Genomic DNA, 17,472 nt, shown 5'->3' with positions numbered 1-17,472 from the left:
ATTCCTCTTTCTGATAGTTAAATATTATTGTATAGAAACACAACAGATTTCTGTATATTAATTTTGTACCCTGCAACTTTACTGAATTCATTGGTGAGTTCTAATAGTTTTCTGGAGGCGTCTTTAGGATTTTCTATGTATAGTATCATGTCATCTGAACCGGTGACAGTTTTACTTCTGTCTTTCCAATTTGGATTCCTTTTATACCTTTTTATTGTCTGATTGCTGTGGCTAGGACTTCCAATTCTGTGTTGAATTAAAGTGGCGAGAGTGGGCACCTTTATCTTGTTCCTGATCTTGGAGAAAATACTTTTAGCTTTTCACCATTGAATATGATATTAGCTTTGGGCTTGTCATTATGGCCTTATGTTGAGGTATGTTCCCTCTGTACACACTTTGTTGAGAGTTTTTATCATAAATGGATATTGAATTTTGTCAGAAGGTTTTCTGTATCTGTTGAGATGATAATATGATTTTTATTCCTCAGTTTGTTGGTGTGGTGTATCACATTGATTGATTTGTGGATGTTGAACCATCTTTGCATTCCTGGGATAAATCCCACTTGATCGTGATGTATGATCCTTTTCATGTATTGTTGGCTTCAGTTTGCTAGTTTTTAAGGATTTTTGCATCTATGTTTATCAGGGATATGGGCATATGATTTTCTTTTTTTGTCTGGTTTTGGTGTCAGTGTGATGCTTGTCTTATATAATGAGTTCGGAAGTGTTTCTTCCTCTGGAATTTTTTATGAATAGGTTGAGAAATATATGTGTTAATTCTTCTTTAAATGTTTGATAGAATTCACCTGTGAAGCCATCTGGTCTTGGACTTTTGTTTGTTGGGAGTTTTTTTTATTACTGATTCAATATCATCATAGTCAGTTGGTCCATTCATGTTTTATGTTTCTTCCTGATTCAGTCTTGGGAGATTTTATAGGAGATTTTATAGGATCTCTAGGAGTTTGTCCATTTCTTCTAGGTTGTTCATTTTATTGGCATATAGCTATTCATAGTAATCTCTTACGATCCTTTGTATTTCTGTGGTATCGATTGTAACTTCTTTTTCATTTCTGATGATATTGATTTGGGTTCTCTTTTTTTCTTGATGAGTCTGGCTAAAGTTTTAGCAATTTTATCTTTTCAAAGAACCGTCTCTTAATTTCATTGATCTTTCCTTTTTTTTTTTAAGTCTCTAATTCATTTATTTTTCACTCTGGTCATTATTACTTTTTTCCATATAGTAACCTTGGGTTTTGCTTGTTTCTAATTTCTTCATGTGTAAGTTTAGCTTGTTTGAGATTTTTCTTATTTCCTGAGGTAGGCTTGTATCGCTATAAACTTCCCTCTTAGAACTACTTTGGCTGCATTCTGTAGATTTTGGATTGATGTGTTTTCATTTTCATTTGTCTCCAGGTATTTTTTTATTTCCTCTTTCATATCTTCTGTAACCCATTGGTTGTTGAGAACCATATTGTTTAGCCTCTATGTATTAGTGGGTTTTGCAGGTTTTTTTCTTGTAGTTGATTTCTAGTCTCATTGCATGTGATCGGAAAAAATGCTTGATAGGAATTTAATCTTAAATTTACTGAGACTTGTTTTGTGGCCTACCATGTGATCTATCCTGGAGAATGTTCCATGTGTACTTGAAAATAATGTGCATTCTGCTACTTTTGGATGGAATGTTCTATATATATATATACATCTGTTATCAAGTCCATTTGGTCTAATGTGTCATTTTAAAGCCAGTGTTTCCTTACTGATTTTCTGTCTGGGTGATCTGTCTAGTGATGTAAGTGGGGTGTTAAAGTCCCCTACTGTTTTGTGTTATTGTCAATTTCTCCCTCATGTTTGTTAATGCTTGCTTTATGTATTTAGGTGCTCCTATGTTGGATGCATATATATTTATAATTGTTAGATCTTCTTGTTGGATTGATCCCTTTATCATTATGTAATATCTTTCTCATTTCCATTTGCATGGAATACTTTTTTCCATCCCCTCACTTTCAGTCTGAGTGTATCTTTAGATGTGAAGTGAGTCTTGGAAGCAGCATATTTGTGGGTCTTGTTTTTTTATCCACTCAGCCACTCTGTGTCTTTCGATTGGAGCATTTAGTCCATTTACATTCAAAGTAATTATTGATAGGTATGTTCTTACTGCCTTTTTGTGACTTGCTTTCGGGTTGTTTTTGTATTTCTATTTTGTTCTTTCTTCTTTTTGCTTTCTTCTTCCCTGTGATTTGATGACTATCTTTAGTGTTAATATGAATTCCTTTCTCTTTTGTGTGTGTGTATCTGTTATAGATTTTTGGCTTATGGTTACCATGAGGTTTATATATAGCAACCTATGTACATACATTATTATTTTAAGTTGATGATCTCTCAAGTTCAAATGCATTTCAACAACCCTGTGTTTTTACTCTCCTCCCCCACATTTAATGTTTTTGACATATTTTATGTCTTTTTATTTTGTGTATTTCTTAACTACTTATTGTGGATATAGATGATTTTACTACTATTGTCTTTTAACCTTCCTGCTAGCCTTATATGTGGTTGATCTACTACCTTTACCATATATTTGCCTTTACCAATGAGAATTTTTCTTTGTAATTTTCCTATTTCTAGTTGTGGCCTTTTGATTGTTTGTTTTTGGCTGCTCTGCGCAGCTTGCAGTACCTTACTTCCGTGACCAGGGATTGAACCCGGGCCCCCACAGTGGAAGTGTGGAGTCTTAACCATTGGACCGCCAGAGAATTCCCTAGTTGTGGCCTTTCTTTCCCCATTTGAGAAGTCCCTTTAACATTTCTTACAAAGCCAGTTTCGTGGTGCTGAACTCTTAGCTTTTGCTTGTCTGTAAAACACTTTATCTTTCCTTTAAATTTGAATGATAGCCTCCCTTGCCAGATAGAGTATTCTTGATTGTAGGTTTATTAACTTCAATTACTTTAAATATATGGTTCCATTCCCTTCTGGCCTACAAAGTTTCTGCTGAAAAGTTTTATAGGAGTTCCTTTGTATGTATCTAGTTACTTTTCCCTTGATGCTTTTAATATTCTCTATCTTTAATTTTTGCCTAATTACACTGTGACTTGGTGTGGACCTCTTTGGGTTGATCTTATTTGGGACTCTCTGTACTTTGTGGACCTGGATATCTGTTTCCTTTCCAAGGTTACGGAAGTTTTCTGCTATTGTGTCTTCAAATGCATTCTCTGCCACTTTTTTCTCCTTCTGGGACCCCTATAATGTGAATGTTAGTCTGCTTGATGTTGTCCCAGAGGTCACTTAAACTGTCCTCTTTTTTTTTAATTCTTTCTTTTTTTCTGTTCAACTTGAGTGGTTTAGACTACTTTGTCTTCCAGTTCACTAAATTGTTCCTCTGTATCAACTAATCTACTGTTGATTCCTTCTAGTGTATTTATTTGTTACTATATTCTTCATCTCTGTTTGGTTCTTCTTTATATTTAATAACTGTTAAACTTCTCATTGTGTTTATCCATTCTTCTCTCAAGTGAATTGAGCATCTTTATGACCATTACCTTGATTTTTTTTTTTTTTTTTTTGTCATGCTGCATGGCTTATGAGATCTTAGCTTCCCAACCAGGGATTGAACCCAGGCCCCCGCAGTCAAAGCACCAAGTCCTAACCATTGGACCACCACCAGGGAATTCCCTACCTTGAACTCTTTATTGGGTAAATTGCTTATCTCCACTTCACTTAGCTCTTCTTCTGGGGTTTTATCTTGTTCCTTTGTTTTGAAAATATTCCAGTGTCACCTTATTTTGCCTGATTCTCTGTTTTTATTTCTATGTATTAGGTAGGTCGATTATGTTTCCTGATCTTGGAGAAGTGGCCCTATGTAGGAGACATCGTATAGGGCCCAGCAACACACTCACCCCTATTCACCAGAGCGATATGCTCTAGGGGGTGCCTGCGGTATGAGCTGTGTAGGCCCTTCTGTTATGGCAGGGCTGACTTCTGTGGGCATGCTGGTAGGCTTGGCTGGCCCCCAGCCCAGTTGGTTGCCAAGCGCTACCTAGTGCAGAGCCTGCTGGTTACTGGTGGGCAGCACAGGTCCCAGGACTGGTGCTGGCCCACTATTTGGCAGGGCCCAATCCTGGGCCCTCTTGTGGGCAGGGCCAGATCCTAGGGTGGCTGGGGGCTTGGGAGGAAAGGGGTCTACAGCTACTACTGGCCTGCTGGTAGATGGGGCTTTATCCTTGTGTGGTTGGCTGCTTGGCCTGGGGCTTCCCAGGACTAGTGCTGACTGGCTGGTGGCTGGGCCTTGTCCATGCGCTAACAGGCTAGAGGGAGGATTCCAAAATGGCGCTTGCCAGCACCAGTGTCCTCACGATAGAATGAGCTCCCAAAAAAGGCTGCTGCTAACATCTGTGTCCCCAGGGTGAGTCCCAGTTGCCTTCTGCTTGTTTAGGAGGCTCTCCAAGATCAGCAAGTGGGTCTGACCCTGTCTCCTTTCAGATTACCACTTCTGCCCCAGGTCTCAGAGCATGTGAGATTTTACATGCACCCTTTAAGTGGATTTTCTGTTTCCCGTGGGGGCTTCAGTTCTCCCAAATGCAAGCCCCACTGGCCTTCAAAGCCAGACATTCTAGCGGGCTTGTCTTCCTGGTGCAGGATCCCCAGCCTGGGGAACCCGATATAGGACTCAGACCTCTCACTCCTTGGGGGGAATTTCTGCAGTTGTGATTATCCTCCTATTTGTTGGTTGCCTACATTGGGAGTATGGTTGTGGACTATGCCACATCTCTGCCCTTCCTACCCATCTCTTTGTGGTTCCTTCTTTATATCTTTGGTTGTAGAAGATCTCTTCTGCTAGTCTTCTGGTTGTTCTCATCAATAGTCGCTCTGTAAATAGTTATTTTGGTGTGCCCATGGGAGGAGATGAATTCAAGGTCTTCCTACTCTACGATCTTGGCCAGTCCTCCCAGCCTTTTCTTTTAACCTTTGTTCTCTGAAACATTTCAATAGAGTTTATTTTAAGCAACTTTTCATTCAGATGGTCAACAGAACGACAGATGTTTCCCTATAAAACAAAATATCTTTTGAAACTATAATGAAGGAATAGAGCTTTTCTCATTTTCTTTTTACATTTATAATTCAAGGAGGTTTGTGAAACTCATTTATTTTAGGTATTGACATCTTCGCTACTTAATATTGGAATATGAAATTTCCACTTTGGTTTTTGTAACAACAGACCAAGCATGAATTGGGCCCTTGGGATTAAAATCAAATCTCTACTTACAAATTAGAGATTCAGACACCATTATCACTGGGCTTTCTCAGTAGACTTAACATGGCAACTTGGAAATAAAAGTCTTCTTTCTGTCTTCTATATAGCATTTAGGAATTTTAAGTTTCTATGTCAGTTGTAAACTGGGTTATCTGGCTTTTGTCGTATCCCTCTCCTGTTTATCATTAGTACTTATCTCTCACAGAAGAATATACAAATGTATTTTAACACATCATTGACTCGGATTTTTGCAGAAACGAACGCCTGTGGCCAGCGATTTGTTATGTAAGTGAATATTGAAACACCCACGTTTGAGTATATATCAACTTTTTTTGCACTTAATGTATTTTTTTAATAAACTTATTTATTTATTTGTTTATTTTTGGCTGAGTTGGATCTTTGTTGCTGCACGCGGGCTTCCTCTAGTTGCAGCAAGCAGGGGCTACTCCTCGTTGTGGTGCACAGGCTTCTCACTGCAGTGGCTTCTCTTGTTGCGGAACATAGGCTCTAGGCGTGCGGGCTTCAGTAGCTGTGGCTTGCAGGCTCAGTAGTTGTGGCACACGGGCTTAGTTGCTCCACAGCGTGTGGGATCTTCCCGGACCAGGGTTCAAACCCGTGTCCCCTGCATTGGTAGGCAGATTCTTAACCACTCTACCACCAGGGAAGCCCTGCACTTAATGTATTTATTTGAAACTTTGTACATGTCTTACTAAAGCATTCTAATATTTCATTAGAGTGTGATAGGCAGTATAGCAGTCAACTCTGTGCAGGGGAACAGAACAACTATTACAAATGTACTGTGTTTCACTGCACTTTCCCCTGGAAGAGCAGTCTCTACACTTTCTGGCGGCATTTTTTTTTTAGTCCTGTGGGTATTATTTCCTCTAGAATATGTGCTTTTACCTGATAGTCAACAAGGTGGATCTTTGTGGGGGGCTCTTTTAGAAATGCCACAGAAAGACCAGGTACAGAACTGCCACTATATTCACCAGAATGGTCACTTACCCATTCTCTAGCTACTGCTAGCAAAAATTGGTTGTAAGTCATTTTATTCTGTGCATTAATGCTACAGTTAATTTTAAATGCATTGAATAAACCACAATTACTCAAATAGAAACTCACTTTCTTATACCATTTTTGAGTTTTCCAGAGGATATTGAAGTTTGCCAGATACTGACCAGATTGATCAACTCCTTTAATATATTTATTATACTCTAATATTCAGGTGGGCTTAGTTATCTAATGGCCAGTCCTCCTGTCTTCCTTTCCTGTAGATGCTGTGTAGGCATCATGAATAGTTGTCACTGTGTGGACTAGCCTCTTGTCTTTCCGTAAGAAGAATTACTTCTCCCGTCCGTAAGAATGTCATTTCTCCCCCTGTGGATTTTTAGATTTCTCCTTTAATTGGTGTGGTAGACCACGATTCTCTCTTATAATCCCACAAACTCTGGTTTTATTTTTCAACAATATTTCAGATGTGGACATACTGTTTTAATAATTGTCTTGGTAAACATGGTGCCATGAACCAAGGTGATTGTAGGACCGATAATAGTTTCTTGCAGTTTCTTTCCTTCACCCATGTAAATCGCAAGGTTGCATATATATCCAGTTTCACTTTTGCTAACCATCCTGACCAAAGTTCCATATTTTGTAAGTTTTCTGTGATTATAGGTTTTGAATCTGAGTCGTCCTATCCACTTTATCATTGCCTCCTCAAGTGATAGCTCTTGTTTGGGTATATAGATCAATTGAAATTTTGGTAGAAAATAATCCAAAAAAGTTTTAACTTTTGAAATTCTGTCTGCAGGAAGTAGACTTTCTGAGTTATTGTTAAAGTGAAGAAATGTCATTATTTGTTCGAACCTTCTTCTTGTCATAATCTTTGGAAAAATAGGTGTTTCAAGATCAGTTGACCAATATTCTTTCCAGTGTGACTTTCTTATTTGTCCCATCAAAATTATTAATCCAAGAAACTTCATCATGTCACTATTGGTTACATCTGTCCATTTTAAAGCCTTATCATACTTTTTATATGATTTTTCATTCTGTGTTCGATACAAGTTTGTTTGAGAAGCAACCAGCTTGAAAAAGTTGTTACCAAAAATTAATTCTGTTATTTCATTAACACTTTGTGTGTTGTTACATTAATAGTTACATCTAACACATCTGTAAAATGTTACAATTTTCGTGAAATGTTGTCTTCAATCCACTCTTCTGTAGAAGCAAAGGAGCATTCTCTAGCACCTTGAGTTTCATTTTCACTTTCCTTATTAGGATCAATCACTAAGGTTTTTTGTCTTTTTGTTGGTCTGATATTCACGTCTAAATCAGAACTACATTCTGAAGAACTGTCGTCTTCTGAGACACTAGTATATATGTCGCTCGGATAGTCAGAAAAAGTATCTGCATAAAATTCACTGAAAAATTCTTCTTCACTCAAAATTTTGTGATGTATCATTTTTGAAAATTTTATGGTAATAAACTTGCATTTATAATATACACAAAGTTGGAACAAAAACCTAATGGAGCAAAATGTGAATGATAATGACAATCATAAGCTGTCCTTGATCAATTTTAAGCTCTAACAACTTCGCACGGTGATGTTAATTGTATCACTCTCTAAAAACATATTGATACGTCTCTGGTCAATGACATATGAGTAACAAAAGACGTATTAATACATCTCCGGTCAATAATGTGTTAAAATATTGATATTCATATTTTTGTATTACCATTGATTAACATGAATAGGGGTTAATATCCAAAGCAAAGCAATTTAAAAATTAATTATTGGGGACATCTTAACCCTACTTATATCAAGATTTGAATAAATCAATGGCTAAAGTTTATTACTTCCATTAAAACGTTAAGACTAATCAGGAAGTAGTAGTGTTTTTATTTCTACTGTTTTCATAGAATGTAAACATACTTTTTTCAATTCTGTTAATCATGGAAAATTCTAGATCTCTTACAAAAGTAGATAGACTAGCCTAATGAAACCCCATATACTCATCACCCAATTCAACCATGTCAGTCCATGGCCAATTTTGTTTTACCCATTTCCCCCCTGCCCTCTTATTTTGAAGCAAACCTCAGCTATCATTTCATCCATAAATACTTTAGTAAAAATATACCTTTTCAATCTTAGCATCTTCCACAGCAGCAGTTTAGTGCAGTAAACATTTGTCTTGTGCCTCTTGTTTAGAAGGTAGACAATAAACATACTATAGTGATTATTAAAATGAGAAAGAAATAGGCACTCTCCTAAACAAACTTACGGTATAGTGGGAATGGGGGAAGATAAGTGTTCATTAATTTGGTCTTCCTTGATGATAACAAGTGTTATTAAAGTATTAAAAAGTCAGATTTTTTAATGCCTCATAAAATGGGTATTTTATGTTTCTAACAATGTGAGCTGATATGAATTATAAAAGTTTTTTATCCTTTAATGCCACTGTGATGACAAATGAGATTGAGAAATGGTGCTAAATATTTTTTAAGTATTTAAATCTCCTTATTTAACTTAATTTCTTGATAACAGTTTTTTTCTGGTACATACACTGTTTCAAAGCATGATTTTATGTGACATGAACAGATATTCAATACCTATCAGATATTTTTTCTTAGCTGCTGTTTCTACTACTGAAGAGCCTAAAAGTCCCTGAGGCAATTTCTATACTGAGGCTGATTTTACATGAAAGAGCTTTGCTCTAAAAGCATTTCCTTTTGAGTTGTCTCTGAATTCAAAATTGTTATCAGTGGAACCGTGGAACTAATAGTATATAGGCTCTTGGGTCCATGTCACCTGGCCGCTTGACTACAGGCTCCCGGGACAGCTAGGAGATCTGTGGCAATGAGCCCGTTCAGCTGGAAAGGGCATGTTTCTACCCCAGAACCTGTTCAAGTCACTGCACATATAATAACTCCAATGAAATGTTAAAAATGTTGCTTCTTTGTTTAAGAAAAAAATGTGTATTGAGTGTGTGGAAGAAAAAAAGCTGTATATTCCTTATTTCACCAGTATTGGTTAAAAAATTTTTTTACATTTATGTATTGCCACAGTGACCTCATGTGGGGAAAACATTTATTTCATACATTTTTATTAACTCTTAATCATTGTACAAATAGGTTTCAAACTGAAATTCAGACGGTGAATAAACAGTTCCCATGTGAGCCATTCAAATTTTTGGAGCCAACTTTAAGACTGGAGTATTGTGAAGCATTAGCTATGCTTAGGGAAGCTGGAATTGAAATGGGAGATGAAGAAGATCTAAGGTTTGTTTGTCTTTGTGATTTTTAAAACTTTAGTAATTAGATTTAAGATACAAAAGAATAAATATACTGATGAATGATGGTTTTTTCACCCAGTTGATAAACTTCAGTTTTATTAATTTTGGTATATAGTATCATGCTTGTTTTGTTCAGTGTGTGATCTGAAATAAAATGCTATGTTTAGGGCTTCCCTGGTGGCGCAGTGGTTGAGAGTCCACCTGCCGATGCAGGGGACACGGGTTCGTGCCCCGGTCCAGGAAGATCCCACATGCCGCGGAGCAGCTGGGCCCGTGAGCCATGGCCACTGAGCCTGCGCGTCCGCAGCCTGTGCTCCGCAATGGGAGAGGCCACAACAGTGAGAGGCCCGCGTACAGCAAAAAAAAAAAAAAAAAAAATGTTATGTTTAATGTGGTTTGCCTAAGCTTCAGTATTTTTGTTTATAAACACCATTTTTGTGCATTTTCCCCCCTGCTTCATATTTGTAATGCTTTAAAGAAAATATAGGGCCTTTTGCCTGTGATTTTATCATTTAATATGTGAACTCTCTTTCTAAATCAGTGGTGTTAGAGGGTATAGACAACAGCCTAAATCTGTCCCCATACAGGATTAGGGTATGAAACTTTTAAAGATCTCTAAAAGTTATACTAGTCACTGATCTTTGATATAACTGTATTATATTATCTAAATTCAGATCAAACAATTTATAATTTTGAAATTAATTATATAGTTTAATAAAGATTAGAGATTTCTGTCTACTTATGTTTTATTCAAGGGTTCTTAAGTTAAAATATTTAAGCCAACACAATAATTCATATCAATATAGGAAGCGAGGGTTTTTTTTTTTAGGGTTTTTTTAAAAACATATTTCACCCAAAACCCTTCATTTACCTTTATTTGTTTAACAAATATATATGTGTTTGTGTGTACACATATGTATATATATTGTTTTAATCATCCTGTACATTGCTAGATGACATTTTAAGGAAAACCATAAATCCTATAATTACTTTAAGTTGGATAATATTTTTGTAAGTATTTTGGAAATTTTTCTTAAATAGGATAGAACTTAAAGTAGCAAAGTCCTGGCTATAGAAATGTAATTGGTTTATATATATACACTGTTACATTTTACTTGGAAATACTGATTTTTGTTTTGTAAATCTTTGATAAAGAGTAAAAAAGCAGAGACCATTTTGAAGTAGAACCATTTAATGGCAAGAGAAGCCTATGTTGGTATGGTAAACTTTCATTATCTGTAATTGTAGGAAACTATTTCATCCATGCTATTTGTGAATCAGTGAATTGCTAAATTCTATTTATTTAAATATTATTGAGCAGCACCTACTAACTGTACCAGGTGCACTCATAACTGGTTTCCAGTAGTAGTTGCCTTTTTAAAAAGGAGCAGAATAGACAACTATGTATTTTGGCTAAATTTTTTATCCTTTGAGAACTTCAAATAGAAGAGGTTCCTTATTAACTTAAAACTCTTTTAAGTTGCTGTTTGATATTCAAACATCTGATTTCCTGTTTCTTTTTCAGTACACCAAATGAAAAACTGTTGGGTCGTTTGGTAAAGGAAAAGGTAAGGACTCTTGTACATGCTGGATTTCTTTTTATAAATTTGAAACATACCCTGGAACTAGAGAACAGTTGCAAGGGGGGGCTAATCTTCCTAGAATGGTAATATTCCAGAATAAATAAAAACCAAGGGGGATAATATATTTTTTTTAATTCTTAGGAAAATAAAAAGTACTCAGACAGGCTTTGCCCAAATGGTATGATTAGCTCAGTATTTCATTTTTGTATAAGTTGTACTGAGGTACCTCTAAAGTGATGTCTAGGTCTGATTGTCAGATTAGTTAGAGAGGACCTCAAGATGATTTTAAATTATTTAGAAATGGTCTTCCCTGACTACCCTTGCTAATTCATGGGACTAGAGGGTGAATGAATTTCCTTTATGCCTCTTACATGAAAGCTACTTTCCTATCTCATTTTCTAAAATTCCAAAGAAGAGAAAAACTAAACTTAGTGTGATCTTTAAAGAAATTAAGAAAATTGTGTAATTGAATAAAAACAGTCCTTGAGCCCCTCCTGCTGGTTGCACTCAAAACTGTTCAAATGACTGGGGAACTAGCCTGTTTGTGAAACTGCATAGTACTGAGTTTATACCTTTAAAATGATGTTTCAGTAGGGCCATTTCTAATTTGTCAGCTCTGTTGACATTCTCTCTATGCTCCAGTTTTAGGAAAAATGTTTAACATCAAAACAGTTGAAACGTGACTGGTTTCTTTTTAACTAAATGTAGGTCACATATTCTTTCTAACAAAAGTATCATAATTTCATGTTAATGTTATTTATTTCAATTGTAGTTTTCATCTAAGAAAACTACCAAATTAGTATCTAAAATATTAGATATCTAAGTGAAAATTTAAATTACTGGGGGGAATAATCAAGGTTTTTTTAAGATGAATATAGTAAAAGACGTCAGTGTTTCCCAAAATAATTTATAGATTTAATGTAGTTTTTGTAATACCCAATGAGATTTGGGATAATTTAACAAAAATAGTTATAAAATGCATCTGAAAAACTAAATGAGCTAGAATTGCAATGCAAAAAAATGAAAATCAAAGAAGTTTATCACAGCATAATTTTCAATGGAGGAGAAATTATAAAGATATTACATGTCCAAAAGAAGAAAATGAAAAATGCATATTTGAACTATGATCGAATAGTCAACAACTCCTAAAAATTAAGTATATTGGAAGAATTTATAACATGGCAAAATACTGTAGGATACAGGTGTTACTTGAAAGAAGCAGAATAGTTACTGTATATAGAGTGTAATTACAGTAATTTTGAAGAACAAAACATGTATAAAAAAAGACAGTTAATTGAAATGGTAGCCTTCTTTTTACTTTAATTAAACTTCTTAAAAATCTGTTTTAATCATATTTATTCTTTTTATAGTATGATACAGATTTTTATATTCTTGATAAATATCCATTGGCTGTAAGACCTTTCTATACCATGCCTGACCCAAGAAATCCTGTAAGTAATTTGATTTTAAATAACCTGTTTGGGGGAAGAGGGAAAACTTTATTGTCACTGTGTCAAGTTGTACAATGGGAATAATGGTTTTCATTAGTAACTTGCAGTTTTGATGGACATGTTTTTATATGTATTGCTACTAGTTTCTGTCAGGTCAAAATGATACTGTGAAATTTGAATATTCTAGAAAATTAGTCCACAGAACCTGTATTGAAAATAATTTTCATGTGTTTCTTTTTTTAATTTATTATTATTATTTTTGTGGGGGGCTGTGTTGGGTCTTCTTTGCTGTGTGCAGGATTTTCTCTAGTTGCAGCGAGCAGGGGTTACTCTTTGTGGCACTGCGTGGGCTTCTCATTGTGGTGGCTTCTCTTGTTGCGGAACACGGGCTCTAGGCGTGTGGGCTTCAGTAGTTGTGGCGCAGGTGCTCAGTAGTTGTGGCACACAGGCTTAGTTGCTCTGCGGCATGTGGGATTTTCCTGGACCAGGGCTCGAACCTGTGTCCCCTGCATTGACAGGCGGATTCTTAACCACTGCGCCACCAGGGAAGTTCCTCATGTCATTTTTAAAGATATATGAGGAAGTAACACTATATAAACAACAAATACTATTAATAGATTTGAAGGCTTTACCAAATCATTTTATTATTGACCTTGAACTAAGAATTCACATTCTATCCTTGTAGTTAATCTAAATAATGTCTTGTGGCTTTTCATTGTTTTTCCTCTGCACTGGTTCCCCAACTTTAGTGGGCATCAGAACCACTTGGAGGGCTTTTAAACCACAGATTGGTGGGCCCCATCACCAGACTTTCTGATTAGTTGGTCTGGGGTGGGGCTTGATAACTGGTATTTCTGATAAGGTAATACTGAAGCTACCAGTCCAGGAATCACACTTTGAGAACGATTGGTTTATTGAAAGACAAGGAAAGAAGTTAAAACCTGATAAGGAATAGTTTGAGCTATGGTAAATTGATGTTCAATTTACTTTCCTTAAAATAATGACGTTTTAAAAGTTAAAAAGACTAACACCTGTTGATAATTTGAAGTTCCAAAAGTGATCTCAAAATCATATCACACTTAAAAAATTTCAGATGATAAAGTGAAATAAGAATCAACACTACTTCTTGAAAGAAGATATAATGTTCTGATTTGTTGTTGGAAGGTGTGGGAGAAGGGGAACATAAAATCTGATAGAGGCAAGGAAGAACTTATTATTCAACCCTCACTAGTTTAATCCTGTTTTAGAGAAACAAATCATGTTTATTGGAGCAGGTTCCATCATTAATTGTAGGAAAAAATGGACTTGCTCTTCATGCAACAAAGGGTGTTTTTCCACATATGTGTGATAGGGTGATAGCCACTTGAGTGGTATTTTTTTATTTGTTTTTCCTGCAGAAACTGTCCAACTCTTATGATATGTTCATGAGAGGAGAAGAAATACTGTCAGGAGCTCAAAGAATACATGATCCTCAGCTGCTAACAGAGAGAGCCTTACATCATGGAATTGGTAAACAACTTAAATATATTGAGGAGGGCCATGTATATTCTGAAAACAATAAATTTTAAAACCCTTTAAAGAATTTTCAGAAACAGTCATTTGTTTTAATCTTCATTGTACAGTAATTGCTTTTGCAATTTTTTTAAGCTAAATAAGATGATAAATTATGTGGGGTTTTTTTTATGTTTGTTTTGTAGATTTGGAGAAAATTAAGGCATACATTGATTCCTTCCGCTTTGGAGCCCCTCCTCATGCTGGTGGAGGCATTGGTAATATTTCTTTGTATTATGACAATATTTCCAACCCAGATTTCATTTGTCAAAGTGTTCATTCAGTTCTAATGAAATTTCTTCAGCATTAGACTCCAAAAAGTAAATTCTGTATATTGTTATTGCTTACAAATAAGTTCACAAGTGCTAAGTGTAATACAAATTTGAATTATAAGAATTTTTTAAGTGAGTTACGACTAAATGAAAATTTGATTTTGAGTATCCTCTTTTCTTTCTGTACCCATGAGTTCATTCAGGTTAGCCCAGATTAAAGCTCTCCCTCAGGTTAGTTCAGATTGCTGCTAAATGTTTTTGTTGAAATGTAACATTTCATTGGCTTTTAGAACCACTTCTAGAGTATATGTAAGATGCTGCTCTATGATTGAAAATGGGTAAATATTTAACTTACTCAACTTTTGGATGTCCGTATCAAAAACTCTTAAGTTTTCTATTGTTTGTTTTGGGGTTTTTGGTAAACAGGTAATATACTTACAAAAATTTCAAATTCAAAGCATATAGAAGAGTGTACATTCACCTCCCTACAGAAAACTATTGTTTCTAGTTTCCTCTTTGCCTTTGCAAAGATAATCTTTAATATGCAAAGCTACATGCACTTTTTAAAATACATTTTTTATACAAATTATAGTATACTATATAAACCATTCAATACCTTGCATTTTTCACTTACTATATTTTGTAAGTTGTTCCTTATCAATACTTGAGCTTTTTCATTCATTTTTAATCACTACATAGAATCCATTGAAAGGGTGCATGGTAATCTTGTTAACCAGCTTCCTATTGATAGAAATGTAGGGTATTACCAGCCTTTTGTTATTACAAACAATGCTACATTGAATATATACATAGTTTAAATTTCAATGGGAAATTTATGGCTATTTTCTCTTAGAATATTGAATGATGTGCATTTTGCATGATATTTTACAGACTTTTGTAACTGACTATGTAAATTTTCATCGTGCTTATGAAGAAAGACACTTGAATGGTTATCAAAATACTACCTATTTTTGTTAATTAATATTTGAGTGGAAGATGGGATATGGTGATTTCTTTTTTTTGATTAGTGTTAGGTTACTATAATACAAGGTTCAAATTTACGTCTGCAGATGTTTTTGAGTAAGGAATAGAAATATAAGTATTAATTCTTTTATTTATATTACTTTTAGATGTTAAGTGTATTAAACTTAAAAGTTGTTGATATATAAAAGTATTCTTTGACCTTGCCTTCTTTGTGGGATGTATTAGCTTGCTACAATTCAGTGAACTAGATATATCATATTGCACACAAAAAGTTTCATTTGCTAGTTTTGCTGTGTTTCCCAGGTGATAACTTGTTCTTAATTCTTGTCAGTAATAATAGTATTTAAGTCACATGTCAAAATCAGACTCTTCTACATTCAAAACATTTAGTAAATAATGTATTATAGAGTCTTTTATGCTAGGAACCATCATGTTTCATGTGTATTGAATTATAATAAATTTCTGGTAACTTCTGTTAAATCAAATTTCCGTGAACAAGTTTATGACTTTCGTCTTACACTGATGGCCTGGACTACATAATTAAAATCTGGTCTCATTTGAAAACATAATAATAGGCTTATAAAATATTTTTTGTTTGTTTAGATCATAAATTTTGGATATTTACATAGATTTTTGTAGTTCACATTTCACAGAATCCATACAGCTTAAGAATATCTCATTTAGTCCTTCCCACATACAGCATCATCTGTTTCTGAATCAGACCCAAAATATTCCATTTTAAACTCAAAATAATAGAAGTCATTTTTCTTCCTAACAAGGAAAAGCATTTTGTTGATCAGTGATATTATTTTGGTAGTATTCAATAGGTAAGACCCTGGGAGATTTTCAGAAAATGAATTAATGATTATTTTGTTTTCTCCAGGGTTGGAACGAGTGACTATGCTGTTTTTGGGCTTGCACAATGTTCGTCAGACCTCAATGTTTCCCCGTGACCCCAAACGACTTACTCCTTAAGGAAACTGTTGCTTTTTATTCTTTCCAGTACCTGCTATTAATCAGGCTGTACCTTAGGTACTTAAAATATGCAATAAAATAAATGTCTTATCCAAAGTGCCACAATTACTTTTGGACTAATTCAGTATGGTTACTTTAAAAGAGAAGATTTTTATAACTTTGGACATGCTTCAGTAGGAAATGGTTGAACATTTTAATGAAAAATTCATATTGTTATGTTAAACGTTCATATATTGCATTACTACAATAAATGTTAACAGCAATTTTAAACAGTTAATATTGTGTAAATTTTCTTTTCTATATTGCAGTGGCTACAATATTAATGTCTTACATTTTCAATATTTGGTCTTATTTTTTTAAATTCTGACGTTGAGGTAAGAATTTTAGGGTAGTATCTGAGATTTTAATGAATGTATAATTGGCATATCATGGAAAATTAGGCAGAAAATATCAGTTCTTAAAAATTGTGCTCAGAAATGTAAAGCAGGTGAGAATACTGGTTAGAAAATATATAATATAATACATTGTTAAATCTAAACCTGAATTTCAATAAAATTTTAAAGCTAATTATAGTTGTTTCTGTGTAACTTCATGGCAATGTGATTTTATAACTGGTTCTTGGCATTTATAATTTGGGAGAAGAAAAAAAATAGACATCCCGTTTATGCAAATGATTAAAAGCAAATGAAAACTGATATATGCATAACATGTATTAATCAAGAGGTAAATTCAGATGGGTGTAAGGATACAGTTCTTAAAGCTGAAAGCTTGGGTTGCTTTAATAGTTTATTTCACATAGATTAAAAAATACTGCAGAGGGGCTTCCCTGGTGGCGCAGTGGTTGATAGTCCGCCTGCCAATGCAGGGGACACGGGTTCGTGCCCCGGTCCGGGAAGATCCCACATGCTGCAGAGCGGCTAGGCCCGTGAGCCATGGCCGCTGAGCCTGCGCGTCCGGAGCCTGTGCTCCGCAACGGGAGAGGCCACAACAGTGAGAGGCCCGCATACCACAAAAAAAATTTTTTTTTTTTTAAATATTGCAGAATTTTCTGTTTTTGTTTTTAACTGGTACTGGCATTTCGTGAATGTCACTAAAATGCACTCCCACTTCCCTCCCAAAATGA

General features: G+C 35.0%; 1 protein-coding gene across 2 annotated transcripts in view; it reads left to right on the top strand.

Moving 5' to 3' along the window:
- DARS1 (aspartyl-tRNA synthetase 1) overlaps positions 1-16,910 on the top strand; it is a 67,256-nt gene extending 50,346 nt beyond the window's left edge. For both annotated transcript variants that reach the window (XM_082840733.1, XM_082840732.1), the window contains exons 11-16: positions 9,373-9,519; positions 11,059-11,101; positions 12,487-12,567; positions 13,965-14,076; positions 14,265-14,336; positions 16,258-16,910. In XM_082840733.1, the coding sequence (XP_082696859.1) occupies positions 9,373-9,519; positions 11,059-11,101; positions 12,487-12,567; positions 13,965-14,076; positions 14,265-14,336; positions 16,258-16,349 (547 nt within the window). In that variant the 3' untranslated portion in view covers positions 16,350-16,910. The remainder of the gene's footprint in view (positions 1-9,372; positions 9,520-11,058; positions 11,102-12,486; positions 12,568-13,964; positions 14,077-14,264; positions 14,337-16,257) is intronic.
- Positions 16,911-17,472: the final 562 nt, after the last annotated feature.

Source organism: Leucopleurus acutus, assembly GCF_964270905.1.
Source record: "Leucopleurus acutus genome assembly, chromosome: 6".
Classification (NCBI taxonomy): domain Eukaryota; kingdom Metazoa; phylum Chordata; class Mammalia; order Artiodactyla; family Delphinidae; genus Leucopleurus; species Leucopleurus acutus.
Note: the sequence above shows the minus strand (reverse complement) of the source record. Positions and strands in the feature narration are given on the sequence as shown.